This window comes from Raphanus sativus, chromosome 4, assembly GCF_000801105.2.
Source record: "Raphanus sativus cultivar WK10039 chromosome 4, ASM80110v3, whole genome shotgun sequence".
Taxonomy (NCBI): domain Eukaryota; kingdom Viridiplantae; phylum Streptophyta; class Magnoliopsida; order Brassicales; family Brassicaceae; genus Raphanus; species Raphanus sativus.
The window spans coordinates 48,146,636-48,158,501 of NC_079514.1; the positions used below are offsets into that span (position 1 = coordinate 48,146,636).

An 11,866-nucleotide genomic window follows, 5' to 3' on the forward strand; every position below is an offset into this window, starting at 1 on the left:
TATTACATTTTCTGAATTATGTTTTGCTAATTTTGCATTCTCTAAAAATAGAGAATAACGCAGATTACTGTCATTTTAATTCAAATCAAAAATATTTATTAAAAATAACAATATGATCTCAGAATTATTTTTATTATTTGTTTGTCTATGTTATCGTCTTTTATAATGATTTTAAATGCTTCATAAGTTAATATTAAAAAGTTTTTATTTTAACTTCCGGCCCGTAGGGCGGGTCGATCATAGTCTTTAAAAAAACTAAATATTGTAATATAATATTATATTTTAAAAATTAAAAAAAATAGTACTTTCACACAATTTTTTTTATTACAATAGTATTTTTTAGTACCGTAATCAAAATATTAAACCTTAAATCCTTGGGTAAACTCTAAGATTTATGATTTATCCAAGAGTTTAGGGTTTACCTAAGGGTTTAGGATTTAATATTTATGGTTTAAGGTTTAGTATTTTGCTAACAGAGTTTAAAGTATATTTTAAAAGTTTTCAAGGATTTAGTATTTATCCAAGGATTAAGGGTTTACCAAGAGTTTAGGGTTTACAACGGTTTAGAGTTTATGATTTATGTTTTTCCTGATGGTATTTAAAAATCTCTTATTTTTTGCAACTACTATTATTTTTATTTATTATTTTATTTTAAAAAGTGTAATATAACTTGATAATTTTTTTTTCTGTTTTAAAAGATACTTAATATAAAAAAAGAATTCTTATTGGTTGGTGAACACCATAAGGGTGAACCCAAGAATTCTCATTATTTAACCGGCAACTCCACTATTTTGGATATTGTTTTGGATATTCCTCGTAAAGAGTAACCTGTAGTGTCCGGTTTACTAAGACCAACTCGAACGGAACACTAAACACTAAATTTGGTATAATTTCAGCTTTAATAAAATTCCAAAAATGATATAATCTTACCAAATTTGGTATAAAGTGAATAGTGTTATACTAAATTTTGTGTAACACTATTCATCGCACCAAATATTTAATATACATTTCAACAAACTTTTACTAGTATTATTTTAATATTTTAAAAATATAAAAAATTTAGTATAATCAGGGGAAATATTTTTTAGTACGCTTTAAGCGCCATATTAGTTTGGACCGGCACTGTATACAAGTTTATTGAATACATCAAAATTAAACGTCGAGAACAAACATTATAGGAAGAATAATTAGACTATGGGAGGTAAGGAATCCTAAAAATGGCAATGAAATTACAAGTATTAATTTCTTATTATTGGATGAAAAGCTAATGTCTTCAAATATATAAAATTGGAAATCTAATATATTATAATCAAAAATAAATTTATTATATAGGAATCAACCATTATGGGATCAATCTATCCACGTCACGTTCATCAAATGTCTCTGGAATTATTGGAGGGCAAAATATATATTTTCAACAATTTTGAAGTATGGAGGGCTAGTGAACTTTATAAAATTTCATATCATTCTTTCCTTGTACGGTTGAATGCAAATTCAACAATAACTCCAGTATTAGAGGAGAGTGTAATAATAAATTGCGAAAATTTTAGATTCCGTGACTATGATCAATTTATGGAAATAACAGACAAGAATTTATCATATGATGGTAATCAGTAAATCCACTATCAAAAAATTTAAACATTTCCAATGTAAACTTATAGAATTAATGTCAACACACAGATATTATTGGTGTCATTGTAAAATAAAATTAAATACAGAAGCTATTATTACTGGACAAAGAAAAATAAACTTAGACCTGCAATTAGAAGGGTAAGTCAATAATTAAATCATAAGTACTAAAAATATGCAGTATACAAATTATATATAAATAATACTTTATTGGAATGATTATGTAGTTTTGGAAATATATATATTTTACTGATATGATTTGTTAAGTATTTAGGCAAATATAAAAGGGAGAATTTTAAAACTACCACTTTGGTAATATCACTTTGCAAATATGCACTTAGTAGGGAGACATTTTTATAAATACCTTTTTCATTAATAGTCAAATGACCAAATTAACCTTTCCTTATCTCCTCAAACATTAATATCATTCTCTAATCTCCTTCAACTCATCGTTCGTCGGAGATCAGCTGAGATCCGCCGTCTCTCTCTCACACGCCGAAGATCCGCCGTCGTCTCTATCTCACACGTCGTCTCTCTCTCACACGCCGAAGATCAGCTGTCATCTCTCTCTCACACCTCGTCTCTTTCTCACACGCCAAAGATCCGCCGCCGTCTCTCTTTCACACTTCCTCTCTCTCTCACACGTCGTCTCTCTCGCACGCTGACGATGTCGAATCCTTCTCCGGTTCAATTTTCTCAGATGGTATGCGTATATCTCCTTTTAATTTTGTCAATTTTCTCTATCTCCTTTCAATTGCCTATTCGTACTTGGTAGTCTTTAATTTTTATTGGAAGTAGTTCGTTGTTGTTTGTGATGAAGATAGTTACAATTGGTATTGGTATCTCTATTTGAATTGGTATTGCATTTGGAGTACAAGAAAAATCCAAATGTGATAGCTTCTTCTTCACTGAATGTATTCAAAGAGTGATTTATTGTCATGAGCATGTCCATTTTGTTAATCTTTCTACTACTCAATAGAATGAGATTATAGAATAGGTTGATTTCTACTTGTCATTTTAATCATTCCAGCTAAGGGAAAGAGATGTTCCGATGGTTAACACTGCATATTGAGTAATTATAATACCTTATAAATCCGAGTTTCATGATTTGTTTGTAATACAACTGGTCAAGGATTTACAAGGCTTTATAAAAGAAGCTTGTTATACAAGAGTTCTTCATCAGATTGTTACTTAGCATCAGCATTTATGTTACTGATTTTTCCAGGAGCAGCTGCAACATGAAGAAGAAGACGAGCATGTGAAAGTTGTGGCAAAGTCAATGAGGTAAGATAATTTATAACCCTTTATAAGCTTCCCCTGTAGTTCTTTATAGTGGTTTATAAAATTGAAAAAGGTAAAGATGTATACTTAGCATCAGCATTTTTGTTACTGATTTTTTTAGGAGCAGCTGCAACATGAAGAAGAAGACGAGCATGTGAAAGCTGGTGGTGAAGTCAATGAGGTAAAATAATTTATAAGCCTTTATAAGCTTCACCTGTAGTTTTTTATAGTGGTTTATAAAATTGAAAAAGGTAAAGATGTATACTTAGCATCATCATTTCTGTTACTGATTTTTTTGGAACACAGGAGCAGCCGCAACATGAAGAAAACGAGCATGTGGAAGCTGATGGCGAAGTCAATGAGGTAAGATAATTTACAAGCCTTTATAAACTGATTTATAACGTCTTATAAAATTGTCTTTGGAATTTCACAAACTAATTCCAAAAATTTGTGAAATGTTATTTATAAATTTCACAGACTAATTCTAACAATGTTGAAGTTGATGCTGAAGTCAAGAAGCACGAGCAAGTTAAAGGAAAAACGAGGAAGAGGGAAAAATGTAAATAACTCTATTTATAACGACTTATAAAATGTAGATTCTCCATGGATCAAATTTTCTATATGATGATAAAATAGGAACAAGAAGAAGATGAAGGGAAGAAGGAAGTTGATGCTGAGGTCGAGAGCGTGTTCAAAAGGTATGAAGCTCAATTTATAAATAATTATAAAATATTGATTCTTATTCTTCTAACTTTATAAGTCTCTATAAATTTATAAGTCTTTATAAATATTTTTAAAGAATGGTTTGGGTATGTTTTGTTTAATTGATCCAATTTTTTATATGATGATAAAATAGGAACAAGAAGAAGATGAAGTGCAGAAGGAAGTTGAGGTCCAGAAGCCTGTTCAAAAGGTAGTTAGCTCAATTTATAAAGACTTATAAAATATTGATTTTTATTCTTTTAACTTTATAAGTCTTCCTATAAATAAGAAGTTATAAGAAGTTATAACTTCTTATGAAATATAGATTTTTCTTCGTTTTCTAACGTGAATAACTTATGCTTCTAAGGAAAAATAACTATTTATAATGTCTTATAAAATGTAGTAATATTGTTCTTGTTACAGCAATGCATTGGGTATTTTTTTGTTTAATTGATCCAATTTTTGATATGATGATTAAATAGGAACAAGAAGAAGCTGATGTTGAAGTCGAGAAGCCTGTGCAAAAGGTAATTATCCCAATTTATAACTGCTTATAAAATATAGATTCTTCTTCGTTTTCTAACGTGAATAACAATGATTCTAAGGAAAATTAACTATTTATAATGCCTTATAAAATGTAGTAATATTGTTCTTGTCACAGTTTGACATTGAAATGAATATGTGTATCTTAAACATGACAGCCAAAACATGGATCTGAAACTATACAAGTGGATCAGAAATGCAAACTGCTGGACATTGGTGGAAAGAAACATGTAGTTGCCGAAGGACGGGTGCATTCAACAGACCCAAATCAAAATGTCCATTTTGTACGATTGAGTCCGAATGCAGCTAGAGTGTGGGTTGATGCAGTGATGGTAGATGATGCCATCTTTTGGAGGAAGTCTGAAGAAATCGAGACATTGAAAGATGCACGTGGTTCATCAATTGCATGGCCACTTGATAATTTGGTCATATTACCTTTTTCTTCAAAGGTGAATAACTATGCTTGGGTCTTTCTGTTAAATGGATCAAAATTTTGATGTTGTGTTAAGAGATGTATGAAGAAGATGAGAGAAAAGATGGTGTCAAGAAGTTAACTCTGCAAATTTTATAAAGCTTTATAAATCGGTATTTCTTGGATCTCACAAACCACGTTCTTGTTCAGAGTCTCTCTTGCTTCTTCAAACAGCTCACCAATCTCGTCAATCTTCAAAATCTTGACACAAGCCAGTCACATATTATTCCTATGCATGGGTATATTTTCTTTTCAAGATCATCTTAATATGATTCTCCTCATTGATTCTAAACTCTCATAATTAATTTATAAACTCTTATAAATTAATTATAAACATTTTTCAAACTCTTATAATAGTATTTGTAAACGCTTATAAAATTATCAATGAGCCCTTGTAAATGATTTATAAGACTTACTAGATCATTATGATTTTTTTAAAGGCTTATAAATTATTTATAAGACTCATTTTAAATCTTTATAATTGATTTATAAATCCTTACAAAATGATGTATAGACATTTATAAATTTTTATAACTAATTTATAAATTTTTATAAAATAAGTTATAAACCTTTACAAAGCTGGAGGCAAGGAACTGTTTTGCTGCATCAGTTAGAGGCTCAACAGCTTCGGCCCTTAAGACACTGGAGGAGAGCTCGAGATAGAGCAAAGCGGAATCGGGAGTCATAGGCATATTGCGGAGAAGTCTACTGCAATACCTTATGCAGGAAACAACCTCAAACTTGTCAGCAGCCATAAACACATCTAACAAAGCAGGTGCTGTTGTGACAGTTAGAGAATTTCTGTACACAAAGTTCAAAAGCTCCATCAAAGCACCTTCCTCTGCCATAAACATTAAAACAGAGCATGATAAATCAACATTGTGAAGTCTCTTTACACTGACAATCTTTTATGTTTGTTAGAACTTGCAATTGCAACCAGGAACATGAAAGATGTACTGAAACTAAATTTTTCTTCACCTCAAGGTTAATATTCAGAGCCAAATGCTCAAGTGAGAAGCATAAGGATGAACGTATAAGCAAAACAACATGAACATATCTCAGTTGAAATTAGATTTCCAGAATACAATGTGTACAAAAGAAGTAACAAACTTCTTTGGCATGAATCAGGACATCATTGGCAGGCATCAAAACAGAAAAAGGCACATGAGGCTGCTGGATCATTGAGAAATATTTATAAGGTTTTATAAATTTGAGATTTAAAAAAAAAGTCATGAAAAAATTATATTCCTTCGTAGAAACTGATTTATTGAGAAATCACACTAAAACTAAACAAAAAGACGACAATCGTCATTGATTATCCCATACCTTTTAAGCTTTCGTCGACTTGTACGTTTTAACTTTTCGTCGTCATCGGATCTCACCGTAGCTTCGTCAGATCTCGATGTAGCTTTGTCGGATCTTGTCGTAGCTTCGTCGGATCTCGCTGTTGCTTCATTGGATCTCGTCGTAGTTTCGTCAGATCTCACCGTAGCTTCGTCGGATCTCGCAATAGCTTCGTCGGATCTCGTCATAGCTTCGACGGATCTCGCTGGACAACTCTTCAGCATCGCTCATCGCCGGAGAACTTGTCACCGCCGGAATTTGTCGGTGACGATTTAAATATGAGATGATGTTTTTGAATTAATCGTGAGATGTAGGAGAAGAAGATATTAGTTTTAGGTTTAATTAGCTAGGGGTATAATAGTATTTTACCTATTAAAATTTTAAGGGTAAAGTTGGCTAGTATAAAGATAAAAAGTGGTACCTTAAAAATGGTATTAGTGGCAATTTCCCAATATAAAATACATTACCATTCTCTTAATTATTTTATTCTGAAAGATTTATATCCTCTGAAAAAATAGTTTTCCTATTTAAAAATCCTAAAATTATCTCTGACTAAACATGTTTTTAATAAATTATGGATTGCCTTTGTTGAAAGCTATCACATATGTTTTAAGTTATATTATTTCTTCTCTAAAAAAATTATATTAATTCTAAACACAATGTTCAAACAGTAAATAAAATTTTAAATAACTATGTAACAAGGGGAGCAAAGTGCGAATTACTATATGGGACAACATGGTAGATAAATACCAGAAACAAATGAAAAAAACATGGTCAAACTACGAAACATGGTAGATAAATACCAGAAAAAATGAAAAAAGGAAGCATATGGTCAAACTATGACAATAACAAGTGTCAATCCCAAAACATATTCAGGTTAATAATTTTTTAAAAATTACTAAAAACATGTCTTATAGGATATCTTTATTTAAATACAACATCAGCTACCAAAATATATCACATGATCCTCTAAACACTATTCAGTCTTTAAAAAAAGGTAATTATAACATAACTATAAAATTTACGTGAATATAGAATACATAGTAAACAATAAAATTAATTCAAATATTATACAGAACTCCTCTAGTACAAGAAAAGGGAGAAAGCAGTTTGAGTAATAAAAATGATAAGATTGTCAAAATATCAGAAATAATAAATTTCATTGCCGAAGATTTGTCTGAGGTAACAAAATTATTAACTGTATTACATAATAAAATTACATTTACATTCATAATGTAATAAATATATACCAATTTTCAAAATTCTTAATACATTTTTGTGGCATGAAAAAAAATTCACCATTTAGGGAAAAATTATTGAAATTAGTTCAAGAAATGGATGAAATTACATATCTTGTAATCATTGTGCTAAAATACTACAAAAAGGATGGAAAACTTATTTTCAAAAAATGCAAAAAACAAGATATTGTTGGCATTGGTAACTATAATTTAAGGTTATTAAGTTAAAAGTTAATATCAATCACTTTAAAATATATATAAGCTTGAAATGATTGTCGAAGATGATTCAGATTCGGCATTATTAACCACATTCAATAAAGACATGACCAGAATAATGGATATGTCGTCAACCGACTTGATTAAATTTCACGTAAGTTTAATTATATAATAATTATTAAAATTAAATGTATAAAAAAAACTAATATATAGAATTGCTATATGCAGGAAAAATCATACAATGTTTCAAGTGATAATGCAATTATTTCATACTTATCAAACAAACTTTTAGGGAAACTCTTTTAATTCAGTGTGAAAATTACATCATTTAAATATAATTCAAGTTCAGCAGGTTTAACATTTACAGAAATCACAGGCAGTCCAATTAATAAAGAAGAGGTACAGTGATTTGAAATAGCTTATTTTACTTAATAACAAATCAATTTTTATATACCGGAGGACTAAAAAATTAAAACTTAATTTTCCAGTCTACAATTATAAATAATATTGATGATGATGCTCTAGGGATATAACAAGTCAATGATGGTTAAAAAAATAAAATAAGAAAAAAAAGAATGGTTAAGACAATGAAAGATTCACAACCGGACAAATAATACATTACAAATTCATTGAGAGGAGAAAAAGTAAAACGGCCACAAAAAGGGAAAAAATAATATAAGACGATTATGTTATTTAATATTGCTATGCTGTTGAAGAACTGTTTATTTTTAAAATTCATTATATGATATTTGCTTGATTACTTATACGTTATATCTTTACACACATTTGTTATACATATAACAACAAATTATTTTCTCAAAAGGAATTATTTATTTATAATATATTTAAAAAAAATTTGTACATGTGATGATTTACATAAAAATAACATTAAAAGTAACAAAAATAAATAATAAAGCCACTCTTTTTTTTGTAACCAATAATAAAGCCACTCTATGCGCGGAATTGTTTCCTAGATAAATTGAATTAGTAGTTATTGGAATAATAATTAACGAAGGCAAACTATTTGCAAATATTGAAAAACCGTAAAAGCAAAATGAAAACTAATGACACGTGTAGAAAATAAATATTCTGTTTCTACTAATTGCTTCAAGGCAAAAGACTTTCACGTCGCTTCCTCATCGTCACACGGAATCTAAGGTTTTGACTGAAAATCTTTGAATCGGGCGATGGAGCGAACGAGCAATGGAGGAATGTTGTACCACGAGGTGCAAGAAGCTAATCTATGCGCCGTACACTGCGTCAACACGGCCCTTCAGGGTCCTTTCTTCTCCGAGTTTGATTTGGCCGCCGTCGCTGCCGATCTCGATGGAAAGGAGCGTCAGGTCATGCTCGAAGGCGCCGCCACCGGAAACTTTTCCGCCGGCGATTTCTTCTCCGAGGAGTCTCACAATGTTTCCCTCCGTGGCGATTTCAGTATCCAGGTACAATTGCGAGTTCTTGCCTCAAGATTTAGTGATTTATGGTGATTCCCATTTCTTGTTTAAGAATAGAAGAAATTAGGGTTTTCTATTTGGCGGTCAATTCGTATCACTGCTCCAATTAAAGATTCTATAGCTAAGTAGTTGTAAAGATCGAATACGATTACATGAAACAGTGAATTGAGATTTGTATTTGCACTGAGGCATGAAGGAACTTTGTAGAATATTCTCTTACTCTTGGGACTCATCTATTGTTCCTAGATAGCTTGAAAACCAGTGGCTTGATAAATCTGCTGCAAGATGACGAGTCTGTTTGTATCTTTATATTCAAAATGTATAGGTTAGGGTTTAGATTGCGTATGGAAGATTAGACCGGATTAGGGCTTAGATTTCGTGGTGAATTGTTGTTGGTTTAGTAATCTGAAGTGGATGGATACCTTTTGAATGCGTATCGACCATCTTGAATATCAATGCACCAGTTAAGGATTTTAACCTTTTATAGCGGATCGAATACGATTACAAGAAACAATGAATTGAGATTATTAAAGGTGAGTACAAGTCTATAGCTTCTTTGCACAGAGACATGAAGGAACTTTATCACTTCATCTAGGGGCTCATGGTTTTGGAGATTTTAGTTGTTTGTGGAGTTTGTATCTGTTAGGAAGTATCTTATCATCTATGCTTCCTGGATACCTTGAAAACTAGTGGCTTGATAAAGGAGTCTGCGGTGAGATGACGATAGATGCTACACAGATAACATAAACCCTAAGACATTGCTTCCGAAAGTATATCTAAGTCTTGAGTGATATTGAGGAAGCTTGTATTTTTTTTTGATTGACAGGTCTTGCAAAAAGCTTTGGAAGTGTGGGATTTACAAGTGATCCCACTCAACTGTCCCGATGCAGAGCCTGCGCAGATAGACCCCGAGCTTGAGAACGCCTTCATCTGCCACTTGCATGACCATTGGTTTTGCATAAGGAAAGTGAGCGGCGAATGGTATAACTTTGACAGCCTCCTCGCTGCACCCCAACACCTATCCAAATTCTACCTCTCTGCGTTTCTCGACTCCCTGAAAGGCTCGGGATGGAGCATCTTCATAGTGAAAGGAAACTTCCCGCAGGAGTGTCCCATGTCGTCTTCTTCTGAAGCTTCCAACGCTTTCGGACAGTGGCTTTCTCCTGAAGACGCAGAGAGAATACTAAAGGAGACGAGCTCGACACAGAGTTCTTCCGTAAACAACAGTAGTGATAATGTTGATCAACAAATACCGTATCAGGCGTTGTCGAGTGAGGAAGTACAGACGTTTTCAGAGATGGAAGATGATGACTTGAAGGCAGCGATTGCAGCGAGTTTGTTAGATGCTTCTGCGGCTGGTGCCAGTCTTGGAGCTGTTGGGACTACTTCTCAAAGGGAGGAAACTGAGAAACAAAAGTAGCAGAGGAGATAGAGAACAATGCTTTATTGGTGAGGGTGGGTGAAGGAACATTCACTTGTTTGTTTGTTTGTTTTGTTATCAACAAGTTTTACATACAGAACATACAAGTTTACATGGATATAAACAATAAACGGTTTGTGAAATGGTGTTCTGTTTGAGTTTTTAATTCCATTCACTATAAACACGTTCCTTTTCCTTAACAGAGCATAGCATAGCTTTGTGGTTTCATCAGCACATGATAATCTGTTTCTACATTCGGAGTGAAATCCAAATCTTGGTGACATTTGGGATCTGAGAAAATCTGAGAGAAGACTGTACATGAGATTCTGGGACGTGGCAGTGGTAAGTGAATCCATTATAGAATCTAAGTGATCTCTTGCTTGTGTAACTTTGTGTTCTTCAGCTAAGTGACCTCGTGCTTGTATAACTTTTTGTTCTTCTTTCTCGTATGAAATGAATCTGCAGTTGCAGATGTGATGCTGTGGAAAAAGAAGAATGGGAGTGTTGGTATGGTCACAGTAACAATAGGATCATGGTTGGTGTTTGAGACATTTGCTTATACCATTCTCACTCTTCTTTCAGTTGTTCTTCTCCTCTTCCTCTGGTCCAAATCTGCATTCATCCTCAACAGGTCAAACCCACTAGTCTCCGTCAAGAGATCATTAATTCATTTCTGATTCAGTATTCCTTGTTCCAGGCCATCACCGCCATTGCTGAAGCTATGGCTGAAGAAGCCTACAAGTTTTTACGTTATCCATTTGAAAACAAACTGTTTAAAGTCTCGCATGACACTGCAATGGTGAGACTGGAGAGTTATTTGTCAAAGTAGCTGTAGTTTCTCATCTCATTCATTGGAATCCTCATGGATTTCAAACACTTTGCCACACCGGTAAGTAAATATCTCACATAGACATGGACTGGTTTAAGCTGGAGACTTACTCGACTGTGGTTGTTCGTTGGCAGGGGTTTTAGTGGTTATGAGAGATATGAGGATTATTTAGATGGATCTCTGGTGTTCATATAAATGTTTGAATGGTACAAGCCCAAATATGAGCTACTACCAACAGGAAATTTATTTCACAGTTTTGATTGAAAACAACTCGCTATTCTGGAAGATTCTAGTCCTCTCTCTCGACCACCGAAATTAACTAGAAAACAGTGGTGCTCTTATTATCTCTGCCTGAAACTTTGTGTGTCTCCGTATTATTTAGATGAACCTAGTTCTCGGACATACTTCTTTGCCTGGATCAAAGTATTAAGAACTGAGATTGTATGAAGAGAAAGAAGGTCTTGCGTGATTGATTCGATACAGTAAAGGTTGAATCATTTATTTACCTGTTCGAGGGTCAAAAACATGATGACATTCCATGAGCCAAGGCGTCCAAAGTTAGGGAGGAAACCTTTGTAAAATGCCATAGGACCCTGTAGAGGAAAAAAACAAGAGCTAAGCAAACGGTTTCTAAGAGCAAGACTTCTAGAGCGGACACAGAGTTACGTCGCTCTTCAGTGTTTTGACGAAGCAGTCTATAGTGTTCTTGTATGCAGAATCGCCCATCATTCTTGACTT

At 32.9% G+C, this 11,866-nt stretch overlaps 2 protein-coding genes and 2 long non-coding RNA genes across 7 annotated transcripts; 3 read left to right on the forward strand and 1 right to left on the reverse strand.

Annotated features, from left to right (window-relative positions):
• Positions 1–2,118: 2,118 nt before the first annotated feature.
• LOC130510514 (uncharacterized) lies at positions 2,119–3,463 on the forward strand. The gene is made up of 5 exons (XR_008944188.1): positions 2,119–2,332; positions 2,855–2,913; positions 3,032–3,091; positions 3,217–3,273; positions 3,388–3,463. It is a non-coding gene; the product is annotated as an uncharacterized LOC130510514 (long non-coding RNA).
• Positions 3,464–3,710: 247 nt separating this feature from the next.
• LOC130511406 (uncharacterized) lies at positions 3,711–4,808 on the forward strand. Its single transcript, XM_057008374.1, has 4 exons — positions 3,711–3,719; positions 3,767–3,823; positions 4,095–4,139; positions 4,314–4,808. Exons 1-4 carry the CDS (start codon positions 3,711–3,713, stop codon positions 4,650–4,652), a joined length of 450 nt encoding a protein of 149 aa, XP_056864354.1. The 3' UTR covers positions 4,653–4,808.
• Positions 4,809–8,522: 3,714 nt separating this feature from the next.
• On the forward strand, positions 8,523–11,398 carry LOC108829783 (ataxin-3 homolog). 4 transcript variants are annotated; one of them, XR_008944186.1, is made up of 7 exons: positions 8,523–8,867; positions 9,706–10,334; positions 10,503–10,641; positions 10,765–10,806; positions 10,882–10,930; positions 10,997–11,188; positions 11,263–11,398. XR_008944186.1 is itself a non-coding variant. In XM_018603380.2 (2 exons), the coding sequence occupies exons 1-2, from the start codon at positions 8,613–8,615 to the stop codon at positions 10,297–10,299; spliced, it is 849 nt and encodes a 282-aa protein (XP_018458882.1). In that variant the 5' UTR covers positions 8,523–8,612; the 3' UTR covers positions 10,300–10,494. The 4 variants fall into 4 exon arrangements, 1 of the variants encoding a protein (XP_018458882.1); XR_001946068.2 differs by having other exon boundaries at positions 10,765–10,930; XR_001946070.2 differs by having other exon boundaries at positions 9,706–10,328; positions 10,765–10,930.
• Positions 11,291–11,862, reverse strand: LOC130510513 (uncharacterized). Its single transcript, XR_008944187.1, has 3 exons — positions 11,795–11,862; positions 11,635–11,721; positions 11,291–11,541 (listed from the first exon to the last, which is right to left on the reverse strand). It is a non-coding gene; the product is annotated as an uncharacterized LOC130510513 (long non-coding RNA).
• Between the last annotated feature and the right edge of the window lie 4 nt (positions 11,863–11,866).

Excerpts from the sequence above, each read along its gene's own strand:
- LOC108829783 (XM_018603380.2), top strand. The coding sequence starts at position 8,613 with ATGGAGCGAACGAGCAATGGAGGAATGTTGTACCACGAGGTGCAAGAA. Across the intron at positions 8,868-9,705 it reads GTGGCGATTTCAGTATCCAG|GTCTTGCAAAAAGCTTTGGA; the intron begins GTACAATTGCGA and ends TTTGATTGACAG.
- LOC130511406 (XM_057008374.1), top strand. Across the intron at positions 3,824-4,094 it reads TCCAGAAGCCTGTTCAAAAG|GAACAAGAAGAAGCTGATGT; the intron begins GTAGTTAGCTCA and ends ATGATTAAATAG. Across the intron at positions 4,140-4,313 it reads TCGAGAAGCCTGTGCAAAAG|CCAAAACATGGATCTGAAAC; the intron begins GTAATTATCCCA and ends TAAACATGACAG.